This window comes from Erinaceus europaeus, chromosome 19 (assembly GCF_950295315.1).
Source record: "Erinaceus europaeus chromosome 19, mEriEur2.1, whole genome shotgun sequence".
Classification (NCBI taxonomy): domain Eukaryota; kingdom Metazoa; phylum Chordata; class Mammalia; order Eulipotyphla; family Erinaceidae; genus Erinaceus; species Erinaceus europaeus.
The window spans coordinates 60,034,162-60,053,585 of NC_080180.1; the positions used below are offsets into that span (position 1 = coordinate 60,034,162).

Genomic DNA, 19,424 nt, shown 5'->3' on the forward strand with positions numbered 1-19,424 from the left:
GAACCACGGAGAGCTCATGAGTCAGGAGCAGTGGATTTGTAGTGCCGGCACTGAGCCCCAGTGATAACGCTGGAGACAAAAATAGAAAGAAAAAAAGGAAAAGGAAATCAAATATACAGAGGTTCTGAGGAGGGGGAGAGTGAAGGCAGGAAGGGGAGAAGGAGGGAGTAGAGGAGGGAGAGAGAGGAAGACGAAACCAGTCCCTGGAGCTCTTCAATCCTAGTTTTATAATTCTTCCTCTCCCTCTCCCTCTCCCTCTCCCTCTCTCTCTCTCTCTCTCTCTTTCTCTCTCTCTCTCTTTCTCTCTCTTCCTCCCTCCCTCCCTCTCTCCCTCTCTCATAATTAAAATCCAAAGGTAGTAATTTCAATCACCAGGGTTTTCCAGGGCTAAAAAAACCAAGTGTGCTCTATTCATGTAATACAAAATGACACACACTCAAGAGTATCTAGTCCTTAGACACAAATTGTGTATAGCTTCTCTGTAAGACCAAGGCTGTGGGAGGTCTGGCTTGGGAGATCTCACCTCACTACTTTTTTTTTTTTTTAAAGATTTTATTTATTGATTGAGAGAGAGAGAGAGAGAGAGAGAGAGAGAACCACTCTACTCCGTCAGATGTGGTGCTGGGGCCTCACTCTTGCAAGGAATGCACTCTACCTGCAGACTCACCTCTTGGGCTGCTGTCTCCTCACTCTGACAATTCTCTAACCAGTTTGTGGGGACTAGGCCACACTCACTGAGCCCTTCCCTCTGTCCCCACGTCTCCAGGACAGGCTGGTGACTCAGTTCTGAGCACCGTGACAGACAGTGGCTAGGAAAGCATAGTCATTCAACTGTATGCACTGTGTGGAGGCTTGGGAGCAATGTGACTGGCACAGAATCGGAGGAGAAAAAGAGGGAAAAGAGCCAACTTAGAAGTGAGGATGTCATGGTCTCCTGAAGGAAAGGACCAGCGGTGGTGTACCCAGTTGAGTAAACACATTATAAACACATTGTCATGCGCCAGCAACCAGGTTCAAGACCCCTCAATGCTTACTTGCAGAGGGGAAGATTCAGGAGCAGTAAAACAGGGCTGCATGTGTTTCTCTTTCTCCCTCTTTATCTCCCTCTCCCCTCTCTCAATTTCTGTCTGTCCTATCAAAGTAAAAAAAAGAGGAAACAAAAATTTGTTGGGAACAGTGGATTCTTCATGCAGCTACCAAACCCCAGCAATAACCCTGGTGGGGAAAAAAAAGACTGACTTCCAAGCCTATAGTGACCCTCCTTTCCTGAGTGTAGTTTTTTTTGCATGTGAACTAGGAGCTCAAGACAACCTGCTCAGCAGTGTCTGAGAGGCCTTTTCTCAAATCTGCCCCCAGGTCAGACACTCAGCAGGTGGGGCTCAGACACTGGGCACAGACTGGGCTGGAGCCTGGACACCACTAGCCTCTGGCAACTGGCAACTGGAGGTTGAAAGCCATGACTTTGCACCTGTGGTCAGAGCCTTCCTTGACCGCAGGACATTCAACTCGCCCGTCCTTTAGGACAAGCAGTTCCTGAGCAAGGTCTGTGTGGTCCTGCCTGGTCTGCATCCACTCTCACCCCCGCAACCAGGACACAGAGGTGCTCAAGATTCCGCAGAGGGGCGGGATGCAGTTGCTGAATCAGGAATCGTCATCTTGTTTTACTGATTGATTTATTTATTTTGGCTCCTAACAGGCTTTATTTCATAAACATACTGTATTAAAGTAGTTTATTTTTAACGGACAGATGCCCTTTTTTAAAATTTTTCTTATTGGGGGGGATTAATGATTTACAACATTGTTTGATTTCTCTTATTGGGGGGATTAATTGCTTAATGTGTAGCTTGATGATACGAGAATCCGGCATGAAGTCCAGCCAGTCTATCTTGGCGTTACTCTCGATCACACTCTGTCATTTCACGAACATCTCATAAAAACTGCAGAAAGGTGGGCGCGAGGAATCACATCATTGCAAGACTGGCCAGCTCCTCATGGGGCGTGAGCGCTTCCACACTACAATCATCATCTCTGGCATTATGCTATTCCACTGCAGAATACTGTGCCCCAGTATGGTTCCGTAGCCCCCATGTCCACTTGGTCGATTCCAAATTATATTCCTCCATGAGGATCATTTCTGGAACCATCTGTTCCACCCCAGTTCCATGGCTGCCAGTTCTTAGCAACATCGCCCCGCCAGATATTCCTCGGGATGCGGCATCATCTAAGTTCATTTCCCACGTCTACGCTCGACCGGACTTGCCAATATACGCGGATATCTTCGCCCACCCTGTCCAACGCTTGATGTCTCGTCACCCAATCTGGTCCCCTATGCCTACACTGAACTTCTCTGTTCCAGACTCTTGGAAACAGAGTTGGCAGTCAGCTGAGGTCAAGAACAAACATCTCATCACAGACCCCTGCAAGCGTCAACCCGGCTTTGACCTAGCACGTTATGATCGGGCCCTCCTCAATCGCTATCGAACAGGCCATGGCCGGTGCGCCGCTATGTTCCATCGCTGGGGAGCCAGAGACGACCCAAACTGCCCCTGCGGCTCCAGACAGACTATGACCCACATAGTCAACGACTGCCACCTCTCCAGATTCAAAGGAGGTCTCGAAACTTGACATCAGGCTCAACCTGACACTGTTGACTGGCTACGGAAGAAGGGCAAACGCTAGAAGAAGAATTGATTTACAATAGTAAATACAGTTGTTGGTACATGTGTAAAATTTCTCAGTTTTCTGCAAAACACTATGACACCCCACCTAGGTCCTCCTACAGCATCCTGTACCAGGACCTGAAAGCTCCCTGCCCCACTCCACAGAGTCCTTCACTTTGGTGCAATACACCAAGCCCAATCCAAGTTCTGCCTTGCGTTGTTTTATTCATCTTTAACATCCATGGCATCTCAGAACTCGACAGGTTGGCCGGCCTTAGGTGAGGGGTGCCACTGCAGGGCAGATTGTGAAGGCTCTGTCCCCCTTGGAATCACACTACTGCTGACCCTTGAACAAAGAAGGAGGTTGGGGGAGGGGCTGTGTGTTCTGCCCCCTCCCTGTGCAATAGACAGTCCACACTGGCCCCAGTGACCCCCCCACACACACACACTTTTTTTTTCTTTTTTTTATATTTATTTATTTTTCCCTTTTGTTGCCCTTGTTGTTTTTCATTGTTGTTGTAGTTGTTAATTGATGTCATCGTTGTTGGATAGGACAGAGAGAAATGGAGAGAGGAGGGGAAGACAGAGAAGGGGAGAGAAAGATAGACACCTGCAGACCTGCTTCACTGCCTGTGAAGTGACTCCCCTGCAGGTGGGGAGCCAGGGCTCAAACCGGCATCCTTAGCCGGTCCTTGCGCTTTGTGCCACGTGCACTTAACCCGCTGCGCTACCGCCCGACTCCCACACATACACACTTTAATCTCTAGTAGCCTGTTACTGACTGGAAGCCTTGAAGCCTTGAAAAAAGCACAAACAGTCGATTAACACATTTTATTTAAATTATACTCTTGCCTTACAACAAAGTGAGCCAGCGGGGCGACAATGAAATCATAAACAAGAGGAACTAGATTTCCAGCGTGAGCTGTGCCTATGGCTGGCTGCTTCCAGGGACTCCTCCTTCATGTCCCTTCTCCTTTCCTGTTTCAGTGACTTTGGCTAAAGTCCACAGTGTTCAAAGGTTGCCAGTACACACAGCGTGATCCACGCTGCAAGTCTGTTTGCTTCTTAAAGCTACAAGAAGCAAACTCGGTGTCATCACCTGCCAAGCCAGTTTTTCCAGCTGGGATAGTCACTGCCCTCTATCCCCAGGGCTGGTATCAAAGTCACTGCAAGGCCTAAGGCCTTCAGAATAGGTTCTCTTCCCATCCCATCTGGTCAGCCTTCCTCCTGTCGCTCAGGACACAAGAATCCCCTTGCCCTTACAGCTTATAGGTGGCTCCCAGCAGTCTGGGCGTTTCTTTAAGGAATGGTGATGGTTAGTGAGCTACCTTCCACTGGAAGACTAGAAGAAGCCTTGTCTTTTATTTGTTCTTGTAAAGAAAAAAAAGGTTTATTCATTTGTTTTCATGATAGAACAAAGCACTGCTCAGCTGTGGCATTATTTGGTGCCTGGTGCCCCTGGCATGCTAGTCCTGTGTGCTGTCTCACCAGCCTAGCATGGGCAAATGGATTCTCACCCCTTGGGACCCAGGTGAACACCCTTAGGACTGAGGGGCAGTGCAGTGGACTGGAGCCCTGGGACTTAAAGAGGTGGACAGACACAGCAGTCGGGAGGTGGGAGGGGAGTAGGAGAATGGGGCAAGGTTCCCAGGACTCCATGCTATTTCCAAGTCTGGGGCCCATCCTGAGAAGGCAGAGTGGAGGGGTTCTGGAGAGCATGTGGTGAGTGAGGGAAGAGGTTTGTGGAGGTGAAGAAGCAGGTCCCAGGACAGGACATAGGAAGAGAGAGGTGGGGCTCTCCAGACCAAAGGCAAATTACCACCTTCTCAACTGTGCGTCAGTGGGCTCTGCCCATGAAGGGTAAGACAACTGATGGCACCAAGGCTCCAAGGTTCCCAAGGTTCTCTACTGCTGTTATCCACTGGGGAAGGGGGCGGGTTTCAGTGAGACACAGGAAGCCCAGCTGCACAGGACTGCTGTGGAATGGTCTTCCACTCCATGTGCTCAGAGACAACCTTTGGGCTCAAGACCAGTGCAAATGACTGGAAGCTAAAATGCCCTATTTCATTGAGGCACTGGTTGGATTGTGTTGTTTTGCTATTTCTAGTGTGGGTACATGTGATTGTCTTTTTAGAAAAGCAAACAAGCCAACAAACAGACAAAAAGGCAAATCGAGTGAACCACTAAGTTGGGTGCCGAATACGACCACCAAGCTGCCTGAAACTCTGCAGTTTTTCTGATCATGCTAATGTCCCATCTACTTACTGCAGGTTGTCACCACTTATTACAGTACCGGAAGCCCTGATTTCCTGCAGAGAAAGTGTTCTACCTTTTCCAAGAAACTGGAGAATAGCTAAGGAATTAATATGTTATCTTCTTTCTTCCTGGTGTCCAGTCTTGTTCTCAAAGCAAGTTTTATAAATTGGTGAGGGTTTTTTTTTTAAATTAACATTACATACATAATTTCATTCAAGATTTCTGTATGTTTTGTTCACGTCTTATTCCCTCACGGTCTAGAATATAGTAGGCACTCACTAATTGCATGCTGAATGAATGATTGTTCGACGTATGTAAGTAAATAGCATTTTGGCACCTACTGAAGAAAAAAACGAAACGATTGGTCACACACACACACCCTTAACCATGCACAAAAATCTGGGTTCAAGCTCCAGGTCCCCACCTTCAGGGGAGAAACTTCACAAGTCATGAAGCAGGTCTGTAGGCTCTTTCTTTTTTTTTTTTTTTTTTTTTTTAATTTTTTATTTTTTTATTTAAGAAAGGATTAATTAACAAAACCATAGGGTAGGAGGGGTACAACTCTACACAATTCCCACCGCCCAATCTCCATATCCCACCCCCTCCCCCAATAGCTTTCCCATTCTCTATCCCTCTGGGAGCATGGACCCAGTGTCATTGAGGGTTGCAGAAGGTAGAAGGTCTGGCTTCTGTAATTGCTTCCTCGCTGAACATGGGCGTTGACTGGTCGGTCCATACTCCCAGTCTGCCTCTCTCTTTCCCTAGTAGGATGGGTCTCTGGGGAAGCTGAGCTCCAGGACACATTTGTGGTGTCTTCAATCCAGGGAAGTCTGGCCGGCATCCTGATGATACCTGGAACCTGGTGACTGAAAAGAGAGTTAACATACAAAGCCAAACAAATTGTTGAGCAATCATGGACCCAAAGCTTGGAAAAGTGGAGAGGAAGTATTAGGGAGGTACTCACTGCAAACTCTAGTATACTTCTGCTTTCTTACTTTGGTGCCATACTCCAAACTCAGTCAATTTCTGCTTTGCGTTTCTACTTCTTTTTTTTTTTTTTACATGCATAACATTCCCCAGATTCCCATTTAGCAATAAAACCCCCACTATTTCATTCATCATTTTTCATGGACCTGTATTCTCCCCACCCACCCACCCACCCCACAGTCTTTTACTTTGGTGTAATACTCCAATTCCATTTCAGGTTCGACTTGTGTTTTCTTTTCTAATCTTGTTTTTCAACTTCGGCCTGAGAGTGAGATCATCCCATATTCATCCTTCTGTTTCTGACTTATTTCACTCAACATGATTTTTTCAAGGTCCATCCAAGATGGGCTGAAAACGGTGAAGTCACCATTTTTTACAGCTGAGTAGTATTCCATTGTGTATATATACCACAACTTGCTCTGAATGACTCTGAAAATGTCCAATAGTTCTAGGTTATCTATCTCTTCATTTAGCTCCCTTATGTCTTTACTGATTTTCTTCCTGGATGATCTGTCAAGTTGAGATAGTGGGGTGTTGAAGTCCCCTACTATGATTGTGTTACTGTTAATATATTGCTGTAGCTCTTTCAGTAGAAGTTTGATGTATTTAGATGGCTTCTCATTGGGTGCATAGATATTAATAATTGTTAAGTCCTCTTGATTGACTGATCCTCTGAGCATTAAGTAGTGTCCATTCCTATCTTTTTTAATCTTATCTATTTTAAAGTCTGTCATGTCAGATATGAGAATAGCTGTTCCTGCCCTTTTTTGTGGGCCATTGGCTTGAATGATAGTTTTCCATCCTTTCACTTTAAGTCTGTGTTTGTCTTGTTGCGTTAGGTGAGTTTCCTGTAGACAACATATTGTTGGGTTGTGTTTTCTGATCCATCTTCTTACTCTGTGTCTTTTAATAGGTGAATTCAGGCCATTCACATTTATTGATATCAAAGATTGAAGATATTTTAACGCCATTCTTGTAGAGTTTTAGAGTGTTTTGATATATGTTCTATTTGTGGTGGTCTGGTTGTTTATAGGAAACCTTTCAGAACTTCTTTCAAGGCAGGCTTGGTGATGGTTGCTTCCTTCAACTGTTGCTTGTCTGAGAAGGTTTTGATGCTTCCATCTAGTCTGAATGACAGTCTAGCAGGATATAGTATTCTTGGCTGAAAGCCTTTCTCATTGAGCACTCGATAGATATCTTGCCATTCTCTTCTGGCCTGTAGTGTTTGTATGGAGAAGTCTGCTGCTAATCTTATGGGTTTTCCTTTGTAGGTGACTCTTTGTTTTTCTCTTGCAGCCTTGAGGATCCTTTCTTTATCCTTATTCCTTTCCAATCTAAGTATGACATGTCTTGGTGTCTTTAGGTCTGGGTTAATTCTGTTTGGGACCCTCTGGGCTTCTTGAATCTTTATGTCTTTGGTGTTGTCTAGACTAGAGAAATTTTCAGCTATTATGGCCTGGAGAACGCTTTCTTCCTCCCCTTCTCTTTCTTCCTCTGGTAAGCCAATAATGCGTATATTGTTTCTTTTGAAGTCATCCCATAGGACTCTGTTGTTGTTTTCAGCATCTCTTAATCTCTTTTTGAGATCTCTTACTTCTTCTTTAGTTGTCTCTAATTCATCCTCAATCTTGCTAATTCTGTCTTCAGCCTCATTGATTCTATTCTCTCTGCCCTCTACTGCTTTCTGGAGTTCATCTATTTTGTTGCCCTGCTCTGATACTGTTTTAGCTTGTTCAGCTAGTTGCCTTCTTAGCTCAGCAATTTCAGCTTTCAGCTCTCTAATAACCATGAGATAATTAGAATTTTCTTCCATATTCTCATTTGTTGTTCCTGCAGTTCTGATTACAATTTTTTCAAATTCTTTACTCACTCCTGTTATTATTTCCTTAGCTAATGTTTGGATGTTGAACTCGTTGTTTTGTGCTTTGCCCTCTGGAGGACTTTTAGTTGGACTCTTGTCCTGGTTCGAGTCTCCATTATTTTTTCTTGTTGTTTTAACCATTTTATATAAGTTAAGAGGTTTTTCAATCCCTGAGTTGGAGTTCAGTGGTGTAAAAGCCTTTTTTTTCCCCCTGTAGGCTATGGTAGCCTGAGGGCTTTTAAACTATCAATAGGCTTCTTGGCTTAATCAATGACTCCTGACCAAGAAATAAAGCAGGGTGTGGCAGAGATAATCCAGTGGTTATGCAAAGAGACTTTCACAGCCCTTCAGCTATGCCACCGAGGTATAGGTCTTCTCCTGAGTTTCCCGGTTAGATCTCTGTGCCCTGGTGTCCCTCCCTGTTGCTGCTCCAGATTCTGAGGGTAGTAGCAATGGAGACTCAGAGTTGTACTTGGTGAGTCTCTGGGAAGTCCTTTCCTCCTTTCAGCTGTCCCCTTGTTGGTGGAGCAGACTGGAGGTGGTGTCTCCACTGACAAACTGTCGAACTGTTAGCAGTCACTTAATCTCTCCTTAGGCCCCTCTCTCCTCTCTGTCACCAGCCACGCGTGTTTGTACTCACGGGTGATTTACTGGGTTTCTGTGGTCATTCTAGTCCTGTCTTGTTTCGGTCCGGGTGGTCTCCTTTGGTATTCCTAGTTGATCCGGGAGAGGAGAGGAGAGGAGAGAAAGCGATCTGCTGCTCGTAGCTCCGCCTCCGGAAGTCTTCTTCTGTAGGCTCTTTCTTTCTCTCTCCTTCTCCATGTCCTCCTCCCCTCTCAATTTTTTTTCTATCCTAGCAAAAAAACCAAAAAATGATGGGGGAAGAGGGACCACTGGAAGTGGTAGATTCATCTTGTAGCTCCAGTGAAAACCCTGGTGGCAATACATTTTTAAATAAATAAAATTATTTGTCACTCTTGGCCAGGAATAGAAGTATCAAATCAGGTGTGGATCTGCCTCAGAATGCTAAGCATGGCCACACCAGCTGCTGCAGGAGTAGAAAGCAAGTCTTGGGAGTGCAGGCTGGAGGCTGGGGAGGTGGGGAGCCATGCTCAGCTCCACTTTCCATGCCTTTGTCTCAGGGGAGACAGACAGGAGTGGAAGGAGGGCTAGAACTTCTCTATATCTCACTGTTACTGAAAGCCAGACGGGCTGTGACAAAAACAGAGGCCATCAGTTTGCCTGGCTTTCTGCATGATGATGGGATTACCCTGCAAGTATGTCTTCTGTGGAACAGGTCTGGAGCCCTGTTATTTGTCTGCTAGGCAAAAGGTGAGCAGAAACAAAGGTGTGTATGTGCGTTTCTGCCCCTAATCCTTCCTATGCAAATTCAGCTTCAGGTTTTACTTCTGCTGTAAGCATAGTGCAGTTTTTTTCCCTAATCTAACTCATCAGTAGCAAGTCAAATCCTTCCTCCATGCCAGGCAGCCCTGCTGTCCCTTGGCCAGGGTTCAAAGGCACAGCTTTGAGCACTAAGATAAGGACACGCCCGAATTTAACTTGAAGGCATTGGATAGCATTTAAAATTTTTCTATTTACATCAAATGCAATCAATATCTATGGAAACACAAACTGAAAAGTCATGTGAACTATTGTGAATGTAATTTTTACATGTACCTGGTTGCAGTCTTTTGTTTGTTTTTGAGCTGGACCCTGCACACACAATGCACTGCTCTAGTGACCCCCCCCCATCATTCAGCTTTTGAGACAGAGAGATGGAGGGGGAAATACCGCAGCTCTCACTGGTGTTTCCCCTGATGCCACACCATCTCCCAAGTGAATGATGTCTTGTAAGATCAAGCCTGGACCTCGCATGGCAAGGCAGCTCCCTCCCTGGTGAGCTGTCTGTCTGTCATCTCACTTGCTTTGATTTGCAGGAGAGTTTGTGCCTGGAGGCACTGCACTGAGACCTAGGTGTCCAGTGTTATTTCTGAGTCTGTGCTCACTTACTGTGTGCAGTGAGGTCTAACATGTCACCCAAGGGTGTGAGAGCGCAGGGGGAGAGTCTCCTTCCTGCAGAGATCAGAAGGCAAGAGGCCTCAGGCTCCGAGGAGGCCGCTCCTGAAGGAGGCTGGCCCAGTGCACCCTGCCATCTGCAATTCGTGGCCACCATCCTGGGAGCCTCCGGGAGCCACAGCAACTGAGATAACCATTTGTCACTTGGGAAAGGAAGACTTCCCCGGGCTGTCCAGGGGCCTGAGCAGAGCTTGGTACACAGATAGAATCTTTCTCTGGGCTGCATGAAAAGGAGAGAAAGGTCACCAGGTAAATGGGCAGGTGGGTGCCCTAAGAGCCACCAGGCAGGGAAGAGGAAGGAGCCCGGGCGTGGAGCCGGTTTGCTGTGCGTACCCCCAGTAACCTATCCATATGGGAGTTGCAGGCCTGGACGCCAGGGTGCAACTGGGGTACATTAGGGGGGCCAGCTAGGGTGTAGCGGGGTGGGAGAGGATGGCGGGCATCCGAGGTCCATCTTGGGGGGTAACCGAGGAGTAGCCGGGGTGGAGCCAGGGTGGAGCCGGAGTGCAGCTGGCGGACAGCCGGGTTGTAGCCAGAGGGGTGGCAGCCTGCAATGGGGTGCAGGCAGGGCTCCCGGCTAGGTCGCGGTGAGGGGTGATGTAATGCGCTTTCAGGACGAGGAGCGGCGGGGCGGGGCGGGGCCGGGCGGCGGCGCCGGCAACAAAAACAGCGGCCGCCATTGGCTGCGCCCCGACGCGGGCACCGCGGGGTCGCCGCCCGCAGCCGCGCAGCCGGGAGAGGGGCGGTGTCAGCCCCGGGCGCCCGCCCCCCGCGCTCTCCCCGCCCCGAGCAGGCGGAGTCCGGGCTGGCATGGGCGTGGGGCGCCGTGCCCGCCGCATCTGCCCGCTTCGGCCCCGCAGCGCCCGCCCGACCCCGCGCCCCCGGAGCCGCGCCGCCGCCCTCGCTCCGCCGTGACCGCGCGTCCTCGCTGCGCGCAGCCGGGCCGCAGGGCGGGGAGGGCGCGGGGGGCTCGGGGCTCGCTCTGCGCCGTGCGCCCCCGCGCCCCGCCGGGGCCCGAGCCGGGCGGCCGGGAGGATGCGGCTCGCCGCGCCCAGGGGGTCGTCGGGCTGCGGGGGGCTCCGGGCGCCGCGGGGCGCCGGCTGGTGAGCGCGGGGTGCGGAGCCGGCGGCCGCGAGCATGTGGGTGAACCCCGAGGAGGTGCTGCTGGCCGGAGCGCTGTGGGTCATCGAGCGCGCAAACCCCTTCTTCGTCCTGCAGCGCAGGAAGGGCCACGCGGGCGACGGTGGCGGCGGCGGGCTGGCGGGTAAGAGCGCGGCGCCCGCTCCCCGGGGCCCAGGGATCCTGCGGGGCTGGGGGCGGGGCGGGGCCCGTATCCTTAAGGGCTGGGGTGGGGCGGGGGCGCAGAGCCCGGATCTTTAGTGGCTGGGGGCGGCGCAGAGCCCAGATCCTCAGGGGATGGGGGTCCGCAGAGCCCGGGTCCTTAGGGGCTGGAGGGGTGGGGAGCAGAGCCCGGGTCCTTAGGGGCTGGGGGGTCGCAGAACGCGGATCAGTAGGGGCGGGAGGGGTGGGGAGCAGAGCCCGGATCTTTAGGGGCTGGGGGGGGGGGGCGCAGATCCCGGATCCTTAGGGGCTGGAGGGTCGCAGAACCCGGATTAGTAGGGGCTGGGGGAGTCGCAGAGCGCGCATCAGTAGGGGCTGGAGGGGTGGGGAGCAGAGCCCCGATCAGTAGGGGCTCGGGTGGGGGTGGGCGCAGAGCCCGGATATTTAGGGGCTGGGGGCCCGCAGAGCCCGGATCAGTACGGGTTAGAGGGGTGGGGAGCAGAGCCCGGGTCCTGCGTGGCTGGAGGGGCGCAGAGCCCGGATCCTCAGGGGCTGCGGTGGGTGGGGGCACAGAGCCTGGGTCCTGCGGGGTTGGGAGGGGGGTGCAGAGTCTGAATCCTCGGGGCTGGGGGGCGTTCAGAGCCGGGATTCTGCTGGGCTGTGGGAGGGGCTGGGAGTCGGGCTGGAGCTGGAGCCAGGATCCTGCGGGGCTGTGGGAACAGGAGCCCGAGTTTTGCGGAGCTCTGGGGGGGAGGGTGAGTGAGAGGGGGCTGGAGTGGAAGCGGGGCGGGGGGCGTATAGTCGCCTTTCTGGATTCAGTGCTGCTCCCCACCCTACCCCCAACCCTGTGCCCATCCCCCGAGGGAGACTGGCCGGAGGGGCGCGGAGGTCACTTGGGGATGAAATGCGCTTTTGTTTCCGGGGAAGCCGGCAGCGAGGCTGGTGTGGTCATTTCCTCTGATAGCTGGGGCCGAAGAGATTGAATACATAAGCAGCCAGGAATTGTTGTCGGTGCACCTCGCCGGGGCAGGAAGGAGGAGGGGAGTGAGTCCTGGGGCTGCATCTGGGTGGCACCCAGTCGCCCTCTTGTTCCCTGGGCCCCTGCAGGCTGTGACCTGACTGCTTAGTGGAGCTGGTAGAGCCCGCCTTGTCTGGTGGTCACCTGGAGCTCACACCACGCTGGACAGCTCAGACCGTCCCTCTGCCTGTTAGCTGGATGAGCAGTTAGCAGGAGAAACGGAGGTCTGGGTAGGAAAGGGGTGAATTTTGAGCCCCAGTTTACTGCAGAAGAGAGAGGAGCTGTGTGGCCTCTTCAGAGTTTAGGGAATGCCCCCCACCAGCCACCCCCCAACCCTCCCCTGCTAGCTTCTGTGCTAGCAGAGTGCCCTGTTGTGGACTGTGGGCATGGTGGTGGTGATCAGGATTCTGACTCCGTCTATCCTGGTTTGAAAGGTCTCCTAGTGTGTTAGATGGTCTGGAGGTGATTTCATTTGGTTGGTTTATTTCTGTGGTGAAAGAAAGAGTCACCACAGCTCCAGCCTCTGCTAGGGACGTCTCTGCAGTGGCCCAGAATCAGAATTTCCCAGTTCATTTTGTGGAGGCTGCCTACCAGTGCTGGCTAATAGGGAGCCTTGGTGTATGCCGTCTGTCCGGCTGTGCTCTTCTATGGTGAAGGAGCAGCATTGTGGATGGTTCTGGTGGTAGCAGGAATGGTTTCCTGCTCAGAGTTAACCCTTCAACACTGCTGAGTATCTCCTAGAACCGTCTGTACTAGTGCATGAAAGATGCAGGTGGGTGCTTCTTCCTCTTCACTGCATCTTGGGTTGTCTGTTTGCCAACGCTTAGAGCTGGGGCAAACAGAAATCCACTTGGCACCTCACCCTGGGCGACTGATTTCAAGTAGGTCCTTGTGTCTTTATAACACAGAGAGGCAAGAGTTTGCACTTAAGGCTGGAGTAACTGAAATTATTGCCAACAAAGTTATGTTCAGCCAACGGGGATAAAATACATAAAGTGCGGGCATTTTAAAAAGGCTCCTACATGTTTGCCCTGGTAGATGAGCTACAGGTAAGCCGGGTACAACACGGAAATGCCAGAGGCCCGTCTTGTGTTTACGATATCTGGCTGAATTGCGTCTATTCTTGCATTTATTAATGCACTCTTGTCATTTTTAAAAGATTTATTAATTTTGTTACATTTGATAGGACAGAGAAATTGAGGGGGAAGGAGGAGAGAGAGGAAGACCTGTAGACCTGCTTCATGGCTATTGAATCTTCTTCTTCTCTGCACTTGAGGACCAGGGATTTGAACCCTGGTCCTGTGCTCTCAACCCAGGTGTGCACCGCCTGCCCACCTCAGCACATTCTTTTTTTTTTTAATACTTATTTATTTTTTTCCCTTGTTGTTTTATTGTTGTTGTTATTGATGTCATCGTTGTTGGATAGGACAGAGAGAAATGGAGAGAGGAGGCGAAGACAGAGAGCGGGAGAGAAAGACAGACACCTGCAGACCTGCTTCACCGCCTGTGAAGCGACTCCCCTGCAGGTGGGGAGCTGGGGGCTCGAACCGGGATCCTTATGCTGGTCCTTGCGCTTTGCACCAAGTGCCAAACTTAATCCACTGCGCTACCGCCCCAACTCCCTGCACATTCTTACCATTTAACAGATATATATGCGTCCTCAGCTACTGAAGTGCTCACAGGCTAGTGGGAGAGGACAGATGTTGAGAACATAATCGTAGAAGTTAGTACAGAGCTGCTAGTCTGCAGAGCCTCAGCAGAACACAGAACCCAGCCCAATTCAGAGGAAGAGAATAGGGTGCAAAGATGAGTGGGGATGATGGGGGGGTCAGCAGAGGGGAACCCCAGGTCTGAAAGCCAGGAGGCCCTGGAGGGGGAGTGGGATCTCCCCATAAAGGGGAGACTGCACTCCCAAGACTTCCCGGTGGAGTGGGGACCAGAAGGTGGCTCTGTGGGCACAGGAGGGAGGAGCCTGTTAGGTGCCTCTTGTTGGGCTTCTGGAAGGTGGCAGAACCGTCTTGTAAGGTACACAGGTGGAGAGCAGAGCAGCAGTGGGAGAGGCCTGGTGTAGACGGCCCAGTCGCTTCCCTGTGGCGGGGCAGGAGTCCTGGGTGCTGGGGCAGATGTCCGGCAGGCATCTCTGCAGACTCCAGCAAAGACACCTCTTTTTTGTTTTGTTTTGTTTGGTAATGAGACTGGATTCCCTGTTACAGGCAGCATGGCATGTAACATGGTACTTCCAGCATGGTACAGGAAGCTTTCCATTATCGAGACATGGAGTTTATGTGTCTGGCCCTTTGAGCAGCAGTTTCCTCTGCTCGCGTCCAGGAAAGGGCAGGAGATGGATATGCAGAGCACACTGGTGAATCACCGCGCAGCCATGCCAGGGTGCAAAGCAGAGCGGTGCCCACACCCCAGAAAGCCCTGGGAGCTCTGCGGTCACCCAGTCGAGCAGCAGTGCCACCCCCACGCCCCCCAGGGGAGGAAAAAATAAGTCTGTCCTGATGGTTTTTTGGTAAATCCTTCCTTGATATTCTGTCATTTTCCCAACAAAGAATGTATCTCTAGATACTCATATTTTGAGTCTCTCTCTTTCTCTGGGTGGGGTGCGGGGAGGGGGGATGAAGTGGAACCAGTGATTCGTGTCTGGAATATTTGCTTAGCGTTGCTCTGTGTGTGGTATTTATAGCTATTGCTTGTGGCTGTAGCTTGTTCTCATCTCTGTTGGGGGAAGCTCTTACGAGCACACGGTGAGCCTGAATCTGCTCGAGGACTGCCAGACAGGCGGGGACCCACCGGGGACAGTCTGGAGACGGTGGCCTCCCAGCGTGCACTTCCTGTGCCTGTGGACAGAGCCTCTGTTAGGTCCAGACCGGGCCGAGGGATTGCTGACTCACAGGCCATGTGTGTAACCGGCCCTAAGAGATGACACCACTCTGCTCTCCAAAGGCAGGTGTCCTTATTCCTCCCACCTCAGTACCTGGCATCCTTACACTGGTCCTTGTGCTTTGCGCCACCTGCGCTTAACCACTGCGCTACCGCCCACTCCCAGTAAACAAATTCTTAACGTTAATGTTTAAATCCTTGATGGGCTCCTTCCCTTTAGTGTTGGTGTTGTATTCAATCAGTCTTTTCCTCTTCTGAAGGCCCTCTGCCCACAGGCCTCCTCCTGACTAAGAAACTGGACAGTTTTAGCCCCGGCTTTATATTTGCAATTTCCTTGGGAGTTAACTTTTACATGTCCTATGAGGTAGGGCTCAGGTCTTGTTTTCTAGAAGTCCTTATGGGACCTAGAAGTCTCCAGACTTCGGTGAGACCTTCTTTCCCGTGGCCTGGAGAGCTGCCTTGATCCCAGCTCAGCTGCCCACAAGTGTTGATCTGATCCGGATTCTCAAAAGTCTGTCCCTTTGGCTCGGGCATGTGTGCTTGCTCGCATGTGTATTGTTATTATTAATTTAACCAGAGCACTGCTCAGCTCTGGCTTACGGTGGTGCTGGGGAATTGAACCAGGGGTTTCAGAGCTTCAGGCATGAAAGCCGTTGTGACGTCTCCCAGCCCAGTCTCAGTATACTCTTGCTCCCATACCAGATCGTGGCCGTATAATGAGGGTTCCAGGCAGTGGACCAGCTCTCCTTAGCTTGTTTTCTGTGCATTAAGAGTTGCTTGGCTTCTGTTGTGTTTCCCACTTACACAACACCTTTCCAGCAGTTAGGCCCCCATGGAAAACAAAACAGCAGCCACGGAGACTTTAAAACTGTTGGGATTTTTTTTTTTCCGAAGAGATTTATTTAGTCATTCAGAAAGAGTGTGTAGGGAGTTGGGTATTAGCGAAGCGGGTTGAGCGCAGGTGGCGGTAGGTGGCGCAAAGCACAAGGACCGGCGTAAGGATCCTGGTTTGAGCCCCCGGCTCCCCACCTGCAGGGGAGTCGCTTCACAAGCAGTGAAGCAGAACTCCAGGTGTCTGTCTTTCTCTCCCCCTCTCGTCTCTCCCTCCTCTCTCCATTTCTCTCTGTCCTATCCAACAACACCAACGTCAGTAACTACAACAATAAAACAACAAGGGCAACAAAAGGGAATAAATAAATATTTTAAAAAGAAAGAAAGAAAGAAGGAAAGAAAGAAAGAAAGAAAAAAAAGAGTGTGGGGGGGCCAGGTGGTGGTGCACCTGGTTGAGTACACACATTACAGTATGCAAGGACCCAGGTTTGAGCCCCCGGTCCCCATCTGCAGGGGGAAAGCTTCACAAGCAGTGAAGCAGGGCTGCAGGTGTCTCTCTGTCTCTCTCCCTTTCTACCTACCTCCCCTTGATTTCTCTCTGTCTCTATCCAATAAATAAAAATAAAAAACAGAGAGTGTGTATGGGGTAGTGGGGGGAGAAGTCAGCTCTGTCATTAGGTGGTGCCTGGGATTGAACCTGTAACCTACTGGGACCTCAGGCATGCTAGATGGTGCTCTAACGGACTCAGCTTTCTCCTCAGCCTAGCTCTTGGGAATGTGATTGCAGTTGCACTGAGTCCGTAAATCTAGATAAAATGACTAGCTTTATGATAATGGGTAATCTGGCCTGTGGACATGGCAGTTGTCTCTCGTCAGATCTTTAACCTTTTTTTTATTTTTAAGTGACGTTTCACACTTTTCTGAGTAGAGGTCTTACATGCCTTTATTAGACTCATCCCTGGGTGTTTTATGTTTTTCACTCTACTGTATATTGTGTCTTTTAAATTTTTTTATTTTCCATTTTTTAATTTTATTTACTGAGTAGAGATAGAAATTGAAAGGGAAGGAGAGAGAGAGAGAGAGAGAGAGAGGAACCAACAACCAAAAACAGCAGTACTGCTTCACCACTTGTGAAGCTTTCCCCTTACAGAGGCTTGCACCTGGTCATTGCACATTGTAATATGTGCACTTAACCAAGTGTGCCATTGCCCTCCCACCCAATTTAATTTTCGAATTCTTTTTTGCCAACCTACAGAAATACAGTTGTAAGAATTTTAATGCCCACATGGTATTCAGCACACAAGGTACTAAGCTCAAGGATCCAGGTTTGAGCCCTTGCTTCACAAGCGGTGAACAGTTCTGCAGGTATCTTTCTCTCTCTCTCTCTCCCTCTCCCCCCACCCCAGCTTCCTTTCCTCTCTCAGTTTCTCTCTGTCCTATCCAATAAAATGGAAAAAAATGGCCGTCAGGAGCAGTGGATTCGTAGTGCCGGCAATAACCTGCAGGCAGAAAGAAGATGGAGGGGGAGGAGGGGGAGATTTCTAACCCTGTACCCAGAACCAAGCTGAATTATGAAATGAAGCCCACTAATGTATCGGTAGCTTCTTCTGCATTTTCTACATCCTCAGTCCTTTATTTTATTTATTTATTTTTACCTCCAGGGTTATCGCTGGGGCTCGGTGCCTGCACTACAAATCCACTGCTCCTGGAGGCCACTTTCTCCGTTTTTGTTGCCGCTGTTATTGCTGTTGCTGTTGTTGTTGTTGGATAGGACAGAGAGAAATGGAGAGAGGAGGAGAAGACGGGGGTAGGGTGGGGGGGAGAGACACCTGCAGACCTGCTTCACTGCTTGTGAGGCGACCTCCCTGCAGGTGGGGAAGCCACCAGGGCACTTCAGAGCCCTGGGTCCTTACGCTGGTCCTTTGTGCTTCAAGCCATGTGCACTTAACCCCTTGTGCTACCTCCCAGCGTCCACACCCTCAGTTCTTTTATCTAGCATGTTGGTCATCTTACTTCTCAAATACTTTATTTTTTTATTTCACTTTTCCTTTTGCACAGGCGAGGACATCGCCGTGCATGTGGAAAACAGATGTGCTTTCTATAAAGTACTCCTTCCCTTACTGGGTCTCCAAAGAAGACACAGCCTTGGAAGTCGGGTGGTAGCGCAGCGGATTAAGCGCATGTGGTGCAAAGCGCAAGGACCTCTTGTGAAGGGACCCCCCCTTCCCCCTGCACGTGGGGAGTAGAGGGCTCAAATCTGGGTCCTTGCACAGGCCCTTAACGCTTAGTACTGTGTGCGCTAACCGGCTGTGCCACCTCCTGGTTTTTTTTCTTTCTCACATTCTCCTCCGATTTTTGTGGCCAGGTCCTCCTGGCCTTGACAGTCAGCCTGTTGGGGGATGATGCCTCTGCTGTGGCTCCCGAAACACCTCACCCTAGACTGTGCGGCAGAATTCACCGCAGACTGTCTGGCCTTGAGGTTTTCTTTGTGCAAATATCATGAGCTCAGCTATTGTCTGACCACTATTTTCATATTTAAAATTTTCTCTTTTATAACTTGTTCGTACCTAAATTTTTTTTTGACTCATCTAAATTTTCACATGTACTGGCATCAATTTGGTAACAATATTCCTGTATATTCCGCATCTGTGAGGTCTGCAGTGTCGCTTCACTGATTTATTTACACAGCACTCATTTATTAACTATGGTTTATGCTGGTGTCAGGGATTGAACCGGGACCTTGGAACCTCAGGCATGAAAGTCTGTTGCACAAACCACTGTGCCCTTTCCCCTGCCTGATGCCTTCTCTCTGCCTGCCACCTCCTCAGTCCTAACATTGTTGTATCTTTCTTTATCGGCCTTTACAGGAGTTTATCAGTTATGTTTTTTTTTTTTTTTTTACTGATTAATAATGGCTGACAAGACCATAGGATAAGAGGGGTACAGTTCCACACAATTCCCACCACCAGAACTCGGTATCCCGTATCCCCTCCCCTCCCCTGGTAGCTTTCCTATTCTTTATTCCTATTCTGGGAGTATGAACCCGGGATTATTATGGGGTGCAGAAGGTGGAAGGTCTGGCTTCTGGAATTGCTTCCTTGCTGAACATGGGTCTTGGCAGGTTGATCCATATCCCCAGCCTGCTTCTATCTATCCCTAGTGGGACAGGGCTCTGGAGAGATGGGGTTCCAGGGTACATTGGTGGAGTCATCTGCCCAGGAAAGTCAGGTTGATGTCATGTCATGCATGCTAGCATCTGCAACTTGGTGGCTGAAGAGCCTTTAGATATAAAGCAGAGCAAATTGTTTAAAAATCAGGGAGCTAAATATAAATATATATAAATATAAATAAATATAAATAAAGCTAAATATAAATATATATAAGAATATAGCAGATGAGATTTGGGGGTCTCCATTTTGGAAAAAGCTAGTGGGTCTATTTTAGGTCTATTCCAAGGGGCCCATGACTTTACCAATTTTTGCATGAGCCTGACAGCTAACATACAGGTGGGCTAAAGGTATTGTCTGGGGAGATGATGTCAGAGTTGGAAACAGGACTAGAAAGTTGC

At 49.9% G+C, this 19,424-nt stretch overlaps 1 protein-coding gene across 2 annotated transcripts in view; it reads left to right on the plus strand.

Moving 5' to 3' along the window:
• Positions 1–10,807: 10,807 nt before the first annotated feature.
• The window catches only part of TBC1D9 (TBC1 domain family member 9), a 77,104-nt gene continuing 68,487 nt past the window's right edge, over positions 10,808–19,424 (plus strand). For both annotated transcript variants that reach the window (XM_007536314.3, XM_060179044.1), the window contains exon 1: positions 10,808–11,104. In XM_007536314.3, coding sequence (XP_007536376.1) covers positions 10,978–11,104 — 127 coding nt within the window. In that variant the 5' untranslated portion in view covers positions 10,808–10,977. The remainder of the gene's footprint in view (positions 11,105–19,424) is intronic.